Genomic DNA, 14,605 nt, shown 5'->3' on the forward strand with positions numbered 1-14,605 from the left:
TAAGGCTTGCGCGCACGCGCCTCATCTGGTCGCGTCGGGTGTGCGTGCGTGCGTGCGTGCGTCTTTGCGTGTGGTCACAGTTCCCGCCATCAGCCGCTGTACCTGACTTAGGGGGAGAGAGCGGCCCCTCTCCGTCGGCCCGGGGTCCCTTCCTTCCTTACCCCCGGCTCCTCCCCCTTCGCGCGGACTCTGCTTCCGGCAGGCCCTTTCGGGGCTCCTGACCCGCAAGCACAGGTAAGGCGGACCCGGCGAGCTTCTCAACTGAGCCGTTTTCCCCAAGTCTCCCCCCCTCCCCTCGCCCCTTGCGGTCCGCCCACTCGGCGTTCACTCTTCGGGAGTTCGCCTCGCTGCTGCTTTGCTCGCCCCCATCCCTTCGTCGCTACCCGGGCTTCACATGGTCTTCCTTCTGGCGCCCCTCTCTTTTGACCCGGTCTTTAATGTCACTCGCTTCTTCCTTAACCCGAACCTGTCCCCTTTTCGTTGGGGGCTGTCGTCGTCCGCCACTCGCCCCTTAGCATGGCCTGTGTCTCTTCAGGTGACCCGTTGCAGCACATCCATCAGGCCTTGCACATGATACTCTTCATTACCATTCCTCACCTTCTTTCCTATTCTAACCATCTCTTGTTAAAATTGTATTTTTGTCGTGCATTTGGTTGCTTCCTGTCCCTAGCCATCAGATCAGGTTGTCAGGTTTACCTGTTTTAGGTCATGATTCATGGAACGAAATGATAATTGGTGACAACAATCTGTGTTTTGGAGAGTTGGCCTGTAGGGTTTTGTGGTAATCCTTTTTAAAATTTCGGCTTTGTGTAAATGTCTTTTTTGGGGTGGCAGTATCTGACAAGTCTCTAACTGGGAGAGATAGCTAAGAAAGGATGACAAGGAGACAGTTAACTACTGGGTTGGTGTTCAGAGGAGAATTCTGGGCTGGATACAGAGATATATGTGTATATACTATCTGCCATGTTGATAGCAATAGATGTGGATGTGGATAAAAATGCCTAAAGAGAGTATGGAGCTAGAAAAGAAGGGGACCTAGGATGGAGCCCTGAGGGACGTGGCATTTAGTAACTGAATAAAAGGAGGACAAGTCTTGTAAAAGAGATGAGAAAAGTAATCAGTGTTGAATTCTGGTGAAAGGTGAAGTTGAATGAGGAATGAAAAGACCAGTTACATCAAAGTTGTCAGTAATCATAGCAGGATGTGTGTGATAGAGTAAAAAGGAGTATCTGGATTCAGTCCTATTCTCCTTTGACTCTTCCCTTCCAGCTTAAGCTATAAATTCCACCTATGTATATATGGATGACTTGAGAATTTTTGTTTCCAGCTCAGCATCTCAACAGCCAACTCTCTCTGCTTGACATCACTTGATTTTTTTCTTAAGGATTTAAAATATCCAAAACCGAAGTCTTAATCTTTCCATATTCAAATTTCCTCTTCTAGTATTCCATTTCATTAAGTGGCATATCCATTTATCCACTTACATACGCTAAAAACTTGAAAGCTTGACTACTGTCTCATCCTGTGTATATACCCTTGTCGAGTTCTGTTTATTCTGTTTCTAATATATGTTTTGAATCTATATCTTCAGTATCACTTTTCCAGTTCAAGCCACAATTCTCTTTCACCTGAATGTAATGTCATTAGATCCCTGTATTCTTGTCTGTAAAATGGGAATAATAATCACCTTATTGGGTTGTTGTGAAGATTAAAGGAGATAACCATAGTAGCATATGGCACACAAGAAATAGCCAGTAAGCATTAATTGTTATTGTAATTGTTAGAAGCTGAATCACTTCAGTGCTGTCTTATCTGGTTGCTCTGTTTTCTTCCATTGCTTCTTTCACTCTTCCCCAAATCCAAACAAACCTCATCACTTCTCTGTTCAGTAGTAACATGTCATTTCTCTGCTTAAAACCCTTTAGTGGATTTCCTAGTGCTAAATGTTTATTACATTTAGGGTAAAACTCAAAATCCTTACCTATGGTCTACATGATTCTACACAACCTGATTCTTTCTGGTGCCACTAACTTCATCTTCCACCGTCCCTCTCAATGTCAGTAAACTTTAGCCACGCTGTTTTCCATTTTGTTAGCCACACCAAGTTATTTTCCATCACCGGGCCTTTGCACATGCTGTTCTGTTTGCCTAGATTGTTCCAGTGGAATCCTTAATTAACTCATTCAATTTTCATCTTAACTGATACTTTCTCAGAGAAGCCTTCTCCTGATACCCTCTCCCCTCCCTGCTCAAGTCTTAAAATCAGGTAGCCTACTATAATCTCTCATTATGTGCTATACTTTATATCATTTTTCAGAACTCATGTATTTACTTGTGTGATTAATGTCTTCTAAAATACATGGTAGTAACCATTTCTATTTCTCAAAAATTTGTTAAATGGATAAGTGAACTGGGACTTGCTGTAAGAACTGTTATGTTCTTTGGAAGCACCAGCTTACTAATATTCTTGTCATCTGATGACAAGTACTTTTTCACTCTGTACACAATTAAAGATCACAAAAGAAAAAAAAGGGTTTTCCAGCTTTGGATGATTTTATCCATTCTTATATCATAAAATAATTCATATTTTAGCCTGAATTGTAGATAAACCTCATCTAGGTCAACTTCTTTTTACTTTCAACCACAATACTACTCTTAATCTCTTTGTTCATTTGTTTTATGGATCCTTTCAGGAAACAAAGCTTTTAGAAATCAGAGCAGTGGTTTATACATTTTAACAAAAGGTTAAACTATGAGACCAGTGAGGATGAAGTTGCCAAAAATAGATGGAGAATTCCATATTTAAGTAAGTTGTTCGTGGATATGGGAGAAAATACTGAAATTTAATAATTTGTATGTGTGTAGAATAGGACTTGTGTTGCAAAATAGGAAGTGTATGAATGCCAAACACATGCATTTGTATTTATAGGTAGCAATGAGCTGCTAAAAATGTTTGAAAGTTTCAGTTAAGCAAGTTGAATAGGTTCTGGAGATATGCTATACAACATGGCACCTGTAGTTAACAATATTGTATTGTACACTCAAAATTTGTTAAGAGGGTAGATCTTATATTAAGTATTATAATAAAATTAAAATGTTTTTAATATTTGGGAGGGAATTAGCATCAATAGTAAGTATTTTGCACTTACTAAGTGCTTGTTACTTTGTTGTAGTCCAGAAGAAGAGAAGACAGGTCCACCAGCCCCCCAAACATGCACACTTGAGACAGCTAGTCCATATTTAGTTGGTAAGAAATAAAAAGAGTAGTTCTTCAGAATGGGTTTATAGAGTAAAGGATTGATTGGATGGAAAAATCCTGAAAGAATATAGAGACTGAAGTGACTTGCTGCAAATCACTGGTGAGGATGCAACACGGTGGTTAAAGAGTGTGGGTTCTGGTGCAGAGACTTAGTTTGTCTCTTACTGACTCTAGCCATGAATAAATTAATATTTCTAAGCCCTGCTTTCCTCATCTGTAAAATAAAGATAACAATCTCTGTGCTTTAGGATTGTGAAAATTAAATGAGATAATGCATGTGTGGCACTTAGCATTATGTTTAGCAAATGCATAATAAATATTAGGAGTGGTGGCAAAGTGATGAGTGTCTGGATTAGGGTAGTAGGTGTGAAAAGATTGGGTTTTTAGGTAATGAGAATGAAGTTAAAGCTGATGCTAAGATTTTTTGTCTGATGGTGGAAGGACAAATACAGGGAAGTCTGGGCGCCTTTCAAGAAGGGCATGGATTGTGTCATCACATTTATATCCCTACACTTATCATCAAATTGGAGTAGCTCAATAAATGATCTTTTTCTGAGTGAACAAATGAGTTTGACGTTGATGTTAAAACAGTCGAGAAGGCACTGAGAGATTTTTGGGTAGAACTTAAGGAAAAGGTGAGGCTTAAGAGAGGTCTACATTGAGAAACCAATAAAAGTTGGTTTTGAAAGAAAAATAAAAATCCCTAGTTTACCCACCTTTTGAAATTTGTATCAACGCATCTTGGAAGTGGTATTTTAAGACTTAAGACATCATTATGAAACAATGTTTATAAATTCAGCAAAGGATACTCTCTTCTGCACTGCCTTCTTGCAAAATGTAGCAGGTATAAATAAACCAAGACACCTGATAAGGTTCAGTCCTCCTCTTGGAGTCCCTCATTTTGTACAGCATATACATATCCCTAAAGTTCTATTAATCTTCTGTGTGTTTGTATCTTGAGCGTTATATTTTAAATGTCTTCAGTAAGGTAATTTGTGGTTTTTAGACAATGAAAGAAAGGGTTAATATTTGTTGTATAATTGCTTTTTTTTTGGAAATACTTTTTTTAAAAGGCACATTTGTATTTTCTTTAGCTGAGTTGATGTCTTCCGGAGAACTGGCATAGCTGCAGAATATGAGTAGTTCCCCAAGAAGAGTGCATTGCCTTTGGCACAAGGATCAGAATAAAGGTGAATTGTTATTACATAGGGTATTTCAGTAAAAGTCATTGACAAGTAAGTAATGTTTTTATCTTGGATTTGTATTTCCCAGAGTATGCAAATTGTCAAGATTCACAGTTTTCTTTCTTCTTTGTAATAACAGTTTTATGTTACAGCATGCTTGCTTTATCACAGAATGCCCTCTGGATAAGGATGTTTTCAAAGTACTACTTTAAATGGGAGCCTTTAAATAACTGCAGAGTATGGAAATATTTTTGCCAGTATTACTGATAATGCTTTCATAGAATGCTCAAAATTGAATAGTAAGTTTAATAATTGTGAAGAAATTTAGGGAAAGGGGAATCTCTTTCGTGGATGTACTTAAAGAATAGTTTTTTATTTTATTTTGTCTTCCTAATATCTCTGTGATAGCAACTTAGCATTACAGAATTCAAAGTAACCTTGTCTTTGTCCTAGGTTCATAGAAAGTTTAATTGTTACTGGATCATGCCACATATTGAAAAAGAAACTTAGTTTTTTTTGCTTGGGCAAATGGGCCAAATCCTGATAATATGATGAATGTACATAAATAGATGTAGTTCATTTAGTGTAAGATCAGGTAATGGACTAGTTGAGGAATTAAGAAAGTTTTATGTTACTGGTTCTGCCCGTTTTATGTCCAGAACCTCTTAGGTTTTCTTTTTTCCTTAGAAGAGAGAGAAGTTGCTAAGAGAAATTATTTTAGAAATGTTCAGTATCTGAAATAAAATTTTACATACCTAACCAAAACTCTGCACCAAAATGTTTAAGAATTGTATAGAAATTTGGTATCTCATATAGAGAATTATGTATAGATAAACTAGTAACCAATAGTTTATTTCTCATATGCTTTACTGAACTTTTAAATTGTCACCTCCAAATTTTGTTGAATAATTTTTAAAACTATGCTTTTGTTGTAGGAATTCAAGGTCAGTGACCTTTATGACTTTTAGTCTGTAAGCAAAACAATAAGATAATGTTATTTTAGGGGTTTTATATTATTTCCTTTTAATTTGGTATCCTAACCCATACAATATGAAGAAACATGAGGGAATTTGACAAACTCTTAAAATGGAGCTTCTTCATTGAACAATGAATAATGTTTTTGTTTTAACACATTCTGTAACTGCATAGTCTTGTTTTTCATAAGTGGTTTTTCTCTCATTGAATTTTAAGATTTAAGAACAGCTTTGCATTTAGTTGAGAAGTTCAGGTGCACATAGGAAAAGCTTAGATACAGTATTCAAAAGATGGGTTTTCAGTAATACAGTGCAGACTGATACCTTGGAAAGAGCTTAGTAAATATAACCCTGTATTGACCATGTTAAAGAGATTTATAGTTCTGGGATCTGCTGTTGTGTATTTTTTTTTTAACCCCTATTGCTTCCCTGCTGTTTTTTTAGCAGTAAATTGAATAAAATTGATAGTGCTGATTTGTTCATTATTCTTGAATAATGAGTTTGTTTCTTATGTGTCAGACACTGTTCCTAGTGGGGATACAAAGATTAAAGAATATATTTTCTGTCTTCAAACAGCAAAGTCTGGATAGACAAAGAGGTAAATGACACAGGGTGATAAATGCTCTAATCAGAGATAAGCACATGATACAATGTATTAAACAGTTTCAGTGTGGATATAGGATTAGAGAAAAAGTTTGAAAGACAGCTAGGAAGAGCTTCTTAAAGAAGATAATATTTAAGTTGAGCCTTGATTTTTATAGCTGGTAGAAGAAATTAAAGAGAGCTGTGGAGAATGGGGAAAGTTCATAAAAATCTTCCAGATTGACCACAGTGTGTGCAGACTTACAGTGGCATGCAAATGTGTGGCTTTTTTAGGGAAATTGTTAATTCAGATGGCTAAATTTAGAGGGCTTGTTGGGGATGGAGAATTGAGTAGACCCTAGATCTTGAAAAGTATTTAGATAATGTTAATGAGCCTAGATTTTATTGTGAGAACAGTGGGGAGCTGTTGAATGATAATGAGGAGATGTGATTTGATCTGCTATTCATTATAAAGATGTGTGGGAAAGTGTATGGAGGTAGAACTGATCTTTCATTTCCAATCCAATATAGTAATCATTAAGAGAAGAATCAAAGATAACTCATGTTTTTGGCATGGGCAACAGGGATAGAAGGGGGGCCCTGCATTTTTGGCATTACCGAGAGACAAGAGGGGAAAAAATCTCAAGGACATATCCAGACAATTAAGTACCAAATTATTAATTGCAAAAAAAATGTATTACAGACACACATTGCTAGCAAAAAATTCTGTAGTTCCCAGTTTGAGCAAAATATTGTGTTAAGAAACAGGTCTATTATAAACAATAGTGGTCTCCATTACTTAATAAATTCATATACCCAGCAAATTAACGCTATTTTCTGGCGACAGTAGGAACTCAAAAAATTTGCTGAGTGAATAATGAATAAAGGACTTACAATATATAACACCTTTTAAATTTCAAAGTATTTTCACATCTCTATAAATTTCATCCCAGTTATTTGATGTACATTGCCTAGAAGCCTTGAAATACAGGTCCCTAGGCTGTAGCCTACCCACAAGTGGATTTTGTTTGATTTCTAGCTTTTAAAAATAAATTTGAATTCATTGCCCACAGTTAAAAATGGGCAGTTTTACATAGAAATTTTTATGTCATTTTCTTGAAAAAGTAGATGATCTGGCAATACTAGGTTCATTTCTACATGGGAAAATTGGCTAGATTGAGAAGCAATTTTCTTATTTTGTCTGCCTAAGTCATGTCAGCTGTCTGGCCTCTATAGGGAGTTAAGTTGGAGACTCCTGTTAATAACTTAGTTTATTTAGGGTCTTTGGAGAAAGAGGTATTGCAGACAAGAACTAAATTCATAAAATGGATACTAATTCCATTCATATTAAAGCTCCTGTCTGTTGAGTGCCTAATGTGTGTTATTTCATTTAATTCTGCAACTATATAGCATTTGCTATTCCACTTTTAATGTTGAGAAACTAATGGATGGAAAAGGTAAGTTTTAAATTAGTAGGTGACAGAGCTGTCACTTGATATCTAGACCTAGTATTTTTCCTTTGTATACTACTTTTTTTAGCTTTCCTAGTTGAGCTGTTTAGTCAGAGGCAAAGTTTATAATTTTCAATTTATTCAGTTACAAGCAAGAATCTGCATTAGAGGCATTGTTTTTAGAGATTTGGAAGTAGTATTAAGTTTATTTTAACAATGTTAGATGATTGTGTGTATGTATATTTTTATGTAAGTAAGACACTATTAACGTTCTCTGTTATGTAACTAATTGCTGATATTTGGTTAGCTAGTTTGAAGAGTCTTAGACATTCTATCATTGCTGTAAGTCATTTTTAAGTATTTAGAAATTCTTTTGGGTAATTATAATATTTGTCAAGGTAAAAATTGGTGTAAAGATTCTTTCCGGTTACGGTAATATTAAATATAAATGATAGGTGGTTCTTAGGAAGAGAGGTTTTTTTGTTAGTTTTCCCTAGAGACTAAATGATTTTCTCAAATAGAATTCTGGAGGTCAAACTAATTTGATCATTCTTACTATTTTTTATATGTTTAATATCTTCTATACATGTGAATATGCTTAGACTGTAAGAAGTAATTTTATGGTGATATTTGATATTTTGGGAGGAACACCATTCTAAGAAACGGTATCATCTGAAAGTTTTTTTCTCCTTGTGGTTGAAACTTAAGACCCTTTAGCATTCATGAAGGGCAGTAAAAGTTGGTCATATTGCTGTGAGCAATCACATTGCGAACAGAATCTTTAGTATTCCTGATTGATATGCCTTTAGTGGCATGGCAGCAATATAATTTTTAATGGTGCAAAATACAAAATTTAGGTATAAATGGGCACAGGTGCTGGACATAAGGCAAAGAAGGAACATGTACAGAAGAAACAAAAAGTGGGTAGATTGAGTCACTGAATGTCAGTGACTGCTTTTTAGTTGTCTTTTTTAGCCATGCCAGTCCAGCTAATCAAGGCAACAGGATGCTTAATAAAAGGTTTATTGAAATGGAGAAAAGGACTTAAGAGAATCTTCAGTGTTCTCTTTCAAACTCTTATTTTAATCACTAGTAAATTGTGACTTACTATCTTATTTTTCTTCCTTAGAATCTTTCAGGTGAAGGTGTATTTTTGCTTTTTGCTTTGCCTAGAAGCAATTTATTTTTTAAAGAAAGAATGTCTACTCTGAAGATACATGGTCCTATCAGAATTCGAAGTATGCAAACTGGAATCACAAAATGGAAAGAAGGATCCTTTGAAATTGTGGAAAAGGAGAATAAAGTCAGTCTAGTAGTTCACTACAATACTGGAGGAATTCCAAGGATATTTCAGGTATTACCAAATTTTGATATGGAAATAGATCTTGAATCACACTCTGGTGAATAGCTGTTCCATTCACTAGCCATGCCAAACCATTTTAAGTATCATTGTAGCCCTCCTCCTAGGTTAATATTTCTTGCTTCTTATTTCTAGGCCACTACTATTTTCATATAAATAGTTTATAAATTATTCAGCAGCATTGTTAATGGTATATAATAAAGAATGGGAAGTAATCACCTATCAAAAACAAAGGAAGAATCTGAGAGGAATTGAATTTGGATACTATCTAAATTATTTTAAAAACCACTGTAGGATAACTTCAGTTATTCCTTTTTTTCTTAACATGTGGTAGGTTCATCACTTTAGTGTTAGCTTTTAATAGGACTTACTAGTGTCTTCTAAAAGCTAATGTCTACTTCGTAAATAATCCTGCTAAAGGTTATGGTATGAACCATTCATGGATAATCATTCATAGTTATCCTTATAGCTGTTTCCTTCTAACTGTAAGCTTTATAAGGATCTCATTTGTATTAGTGCAAAAAAATAGTTAATTTGTTTTCACTTCTTTACTGTTTCTCTGTGCATCAAGAACTACTCATCTTAATATGAGCTGAATTTAAGAACATAATGTCTAAACATTTTTTTGCACTTTAAAATTCTATATTTGTTAGATTATACAAAAGTATGATATTCTAAACTGAGGTACTCTGTTGAACAATTATAAAACTATCCTTAAGGACCTGGTGGAGGTAAAATTTCCATTTGTCTTTGCTTTTGAACTTTAAAAATTCATTGCTTATTATTTTGTGTGTCAAAGATACTCTTAGATTGGAGGTGGTGACATGGGTAATAGAAACAATAGTAGTTTCTGCCATGTACATCTACTAATTTACATTTCAATGAGAGATTATTTTCAAGTGAGATTTGTATTTTCAGTACTCAGCCCAAGTTAACACTCAGTAAAAATTTGCATATTTAAGCAGACATAGATCTTCAGGAGCATGATGGTTCTATCTCTGATTTCAGCCTCTTCTCAGTTCTGGATCAGTTTGCATTTAGCATTTATTTAACCACTTTCAGATTACTGTGGTGGGTATTGTGCTAAAGGCCAAGAATACAGAGATTAATGAGACACTTCCCCTCAAATTTAAGTGTAACTAAATACATTCTCAGCTGCAAAAACATTTCAAAGATACTGAGGTAGCACAAAAAAGAAAGTGGTTTGTGCTCTGAGGATTTGGGAGAATATATAGGAGTTTGCTAAACACAGTGGAGTTTGGGCCATGGTGATTTCTACACATGGATAAACACATTCCAAGTGTGAATCAACCGTTAGGGAACCAAAACATTATTTTAAAATAAATGGACAAAAGAGTGAGTAGCAGAAGTAGAGGCTGAAGAGCTAAATAGGAACCAGATCTTGAAGTATCTATTTGTTATCCTAAGGCATACTTAGTATCTAAGGAGCCAATAATCTCAAGTTGATATTCATTTGAGGACTAGGCAGGTGACTTTATTTCAAGAAACAGTGAGAGAGTAAGGACACGTAGGAGATTTTTATGGGGGTTTAAATGAGGAATGAGCAAAGGAAAAAACATTAGAAGCAAGAGGAAAGGATAGATTTGAAGAGGTTTCAAGGAGACTTAACTCACTAGATTTGGAGGGGACAGTGAAAGAGAGAAGAGTGGGGGGATTCGTAAGTTTCTGAGTGGACGGTAGTTCCTTTCAAGTCCTCTGTGATAAGGAGCAGAGGGGAAGAATTGGGGTGTGAAGATTGAGAGAGACGACTTGTTTGAGGTGTCAGGCATTCAGAAACTGGTATCTAGTAGGCATTGGGTAAATAGGACTGGTGGCCCAGTACAGAGATCTGGACTTAGAGAAGAGTTGGGAGGCCTCACCATATGGGTAGTTACTAAAATTATGGGGCTTGAGAGGATTTTCAGTTGTTGAAGGCATCAAGTTCAAGGTTATTCTCATCTTATTTGTTAATGAACAAACTTTTCCCCTTATATTCAACTTTCATTTTTAAAAAGTGGTATATTGACTGAAATAATGATTTTATGTGATCTATTTTGCTTTTTTATGCTTTACTGCTCATTTAAATATTTTGGAGTTAAAGCATCTGAAACTAGTTACTGTGTTTTATGATAGAATTTCCACTCAAGAACTGAAGGACATAAATTTAAGACTTACTTTAAAGCTAAACATGTATCATTTAAAATTTGAATATAAATTGAGCTTGATTAATAAAACTGGTATTTCATTTTTTTCTAAAAATCAGAATTATCTCAAATTAAAAAAAACTTATGAAATGCTGTTCTTTCTTTATGCTGTTCAGAGGTGTCTCTAGCAAAAGGCAACCTTAGACACCTTTGCATCTGCCTGCTGAGAGAGAACACTAGAGAATAAGGAGGCCTAACTGGCAGGAATTACTTAGACAATAAAGAAACTATAGGATATATTAATTTAGTCTTGGAAAAGTTTCTAAGAAAAAATAAAAGGAATCACTTCATAGCACATATCCACAGAGTCTGGAGAAGTAAAGGGTTAATGAACCAGATTTTTATGGAGTGGGAGAAATAAGCTAAGAGACTTCCAGGATGCTTGTGATGTGTGATTGAATAAAAGTTGAGTGAAAGATAAAAAAGAAAAAAAGATGTGTTCTTACATTGGTAAAGGTTTATTTTGATGCATTTTTGAGAGGTGGAATTCTTTTGAGGATTATAGTTTGAATTAATATATCCTTTTACAGGGCAGTTACCTAAGCCATTTGGCAGATTTCTTAGCAAGCGTTTGTTTAAAAAAAAAAAAAGAAGAAAGAAAGAAAAAGTCTCTAATCCAGTATGGCTTTCTAGACTGGTGACTATTTAGCCATTTTGGCTCTGAAAATTGGTAACTCAATAGTTTTTATAACTTTATATCTAAAAATATGCAAATTATCTCCACAAAATCAAGAATGCTGGGATTATATTTTAATAGTATGTGTTTGTATCTTCTAAAAAAAATCTCTGATTTAAAGGTATCAAGAAATGGAAATTCTTTTTGGTTAGGGAGAAAAACCCACTTAAATAATATGAAGAAAAATAAGTGTAACTTAGTATAAAGTTTAATACTCATTCTACAACTTATACTTCATTATCATATATTTTTAATAAGATAATTTTCCTTTTGTGTTGATCAGCTGAGTCATAACATTAAAAATGTGGTGCTTCGACCCAGTGGAGCAAAACAAAGCCGTCTAATGTTAACTCTACAAGATAACAGCTTCTTGTCTATTGATAAAGTGCCAAGTAAGGATGCAGAGGAAATGAGGTTGTTTCTAGATGCAGTCCATCAAAACAGACTTCATGCAGGTGAGCAGTGATTTTCTCAGGGTTTGACATTAGCAGTTACAAAAAAAAAAATACTACTAGAATATAGACCAGTATCCCTGATGAATATCGATACAAAAATCCTCAATAAAATACTAGCAGACTGAATTCAACAGTACATTAAAAGGAGAATGACAAGTGGGATTTGTTTTTGGAAGGCAAGGATGGTTCAAGGTATGAAAAGTCAGTATACTACTACAAATTAACAGAATGAAGCACAAAAACCACATAATCATCTCAATCCAGGAAAAGCATTTGGTAAACTTTAACACCTTTTCATGATAAAAACACTCAGCAAATTAGGAATAGAAGGAAAGTGCCTCAATATAACAAAGGCTACATATGAAAAGCCCACAGCTAACATCATACACAGCAATGAAAAACTGAAAAGATTTTCTTCTAAGATCAGGAACAAGGAAAGGATGCCTACTCATACCTCTTATATTCAACATAATACTGGAATTCCTAGCCAGAACACTCAGGCAAGAAAAAGAAAGGCATCTAAATGAGAAAGAGAAGTAAAATTATCTCTGTTCTCAGATGATATCATTTTATGTGTAGGAAACCCTAAAGATTTCACAGAACAATATGGCTAGAAAAGAAGGAGGATTTAAATTATGTTTGGGAAAAGTTGCCTTGCTCCATAAATCTTAGGTACTTGCCTTTCTATAGGAAACTTATTGTGAGGTTTTATTCTTGCTATGAAAATAGGATAAAAAAAATCACATTATGATCAGATTCCCCTGCTCACTTCAACTGTTTTCATTTAAAATGTTCTGATTTTTTAAAAAAATCAGATAGTATACAGATATCTCTTTAAGAATAATTTGTTACTTAAAATGAGTTTTCCACTATTATTAGTCTCCAGCTCTATCATCATCACTTATTACAAGTATTTTATAGTTGACAAACTTTCAAGTTTTTTAACATAAACATTAGAAAATGTTTCCTCCTTGTATTTAATAAATATCTCTATTTGATACACTGTGTTCTTTGTAAAATTGAAAAAAACGTTATGGTTGTTGTCCATTAAGTACCTGTTCATTATGTTTCCATTTCAGCAAATGTGAGCTTTGTCAATTTACTAAATAACTTGAATTTTAGGATCAAGGAATTGAGTACTGTTTAAAATTTTTAGAATATGTCAGGAACTATGTCTGTATTTCTATTTTTGTTTTATTCCATCATATCCATCATATTAATTGAATCACTATTTTAAGAATTGATGTAAGAAAAGTATATCTCCAAATACATTGGGGGTGGGAAGCACAGTAGACTGTTTGGGGACCTCGGTTTAAATCTGAACAACATGGCATAATGGAAAAATATGATCTTTAGTCATGAACAGATTTGGGGTTGAATCCTAGCTCTGTTATTTCCTGTGTGGTTTTGGGCAAGTCACTTAATGACTCTGAGTTTCAGTTTCCTCATTTCTAAAATCAGTTATATCACCTTAATTTCAGGTTTTATTAAAGAATTAGAGCTCATAAATGTAAATAATGACTGGCACATGATAAGCACTCAGTAAGTCACTGCTGTTATTAGAGTAGCTAGCCATGGACTTAACTTATTCTGTACCCTTGGGCAAGCTGTTTAATCTTTCAGGTTTAGTTCCTTTAGCTGCCCCAAAGTGGAGTATATACTTTGCAGAAAACAGAATAAGTAATTAACATAAAAATACTATTAAAGCATTTAACATATGTGTGGCATTTCAAATCTGTGGAAAAAATATAGGTCAAACAACTACCATTTAAGAAGAGAGAGTAAAGCTAGAACCTTATTTCACTTGTTTCATCTAAGTAGATTTTACATCATCAAAGATTTGAATATAAAAAATAAAATGATAAAAATATTAGTAAAAGGGGAGAGTAGATTTTAACATAATATCTGGAAGGAAAAGACCTTTCTTAACATTATACAAAATCCAGAATCAATAAAGGAAAAGATTTATAACTTGGAATATGTAAAAAGTTTAAGTGATCTCTGTGGCAAGGAAAAAAAAAGAAGAAAATACCAGCCACAGTCACAGAGTTAATATTGCTGATATACAAAGACCTATTTCCAAGTGTGGAAAAGAATCTAGTAGAGAAATGGACAAAAAGTGCATATAAGAAATTCAGGAAGAAAAATCGGTGGCCCTTAAATACAAAAAAACATCTCAACCTCACAGTAGTTAATTAAGCAAGTGCACATTGGTAGTAGTACGAGGGGAAGCAAGGTACTGTCATACACTCGGTAGGAACTAGAGTATTTTTGGAGGAATAAGTGGTGATAGCATGTAGTTTAAAATTGTACATCTTTTACCCCAGCAGTAGTTCTTCTAAGGAGTTTATCCTAAAAAAATCTTCCTATTAGTACAAAAAGATACATGAAAGGACGTTCAGTGTGGTTTGCAGTTTTTAAAAATTAAACATTCCAGATAATCACCAGCAGGAAATTGAC

General features: G+C 34.5%; 1 protein-coding gene across 3 annotated transcripts in view; it reads left to right on the forward strand.

Annotated features, from left to right (window-relative positions):
• Window positions 1-9: 9 nt before the first annotated feature.
• USP37 (ubiquitin specific peptidase 37) overlaps window positions 10-14,605 on the forward strand; it is a 93,702-nt gene continuing 79,106 nt past the window's right edge. The window contains exons 1-4 of one of the 3 annotated variants that reach the window (XM_037016217.2): window positions 10-234; window positions 4,354-4,494; window positions 8,580-8,804; window positions 11,974-12,145. In XM_037016217.2, coding sequence (XP_036872112.1) covers window positions 8,649-8,804; window positions 11,974-12,145 — 328 coding nt within the window. In that variant the 5' untranslated portion in view covers window positions 10-234; window positions 4,354-4,494; window positions 8,580-8,648. The remainder of the gene's footprint in view (window positions 235-4,353; window positions 4,495-8,579; window positions 8,805-11,973; window positions 12,146-14,605) is intronic. The other 2 variants (XM_037016216.2, XM_037016215.2) reach the window with 2 other exon arrangements.

Source organism: Manis javanica, chromosome 12 (genome assembly GCF_040802235.1).
Source record: "Manis javanica isolate MJ-LG chromosome 12, MJ_LKY, whole genome shotgun sequence".
NCBI lineage: Eukaryota > Metazoa > Chordata > Mammalia > Pholidota > Manidae > Manis > Manis javanica.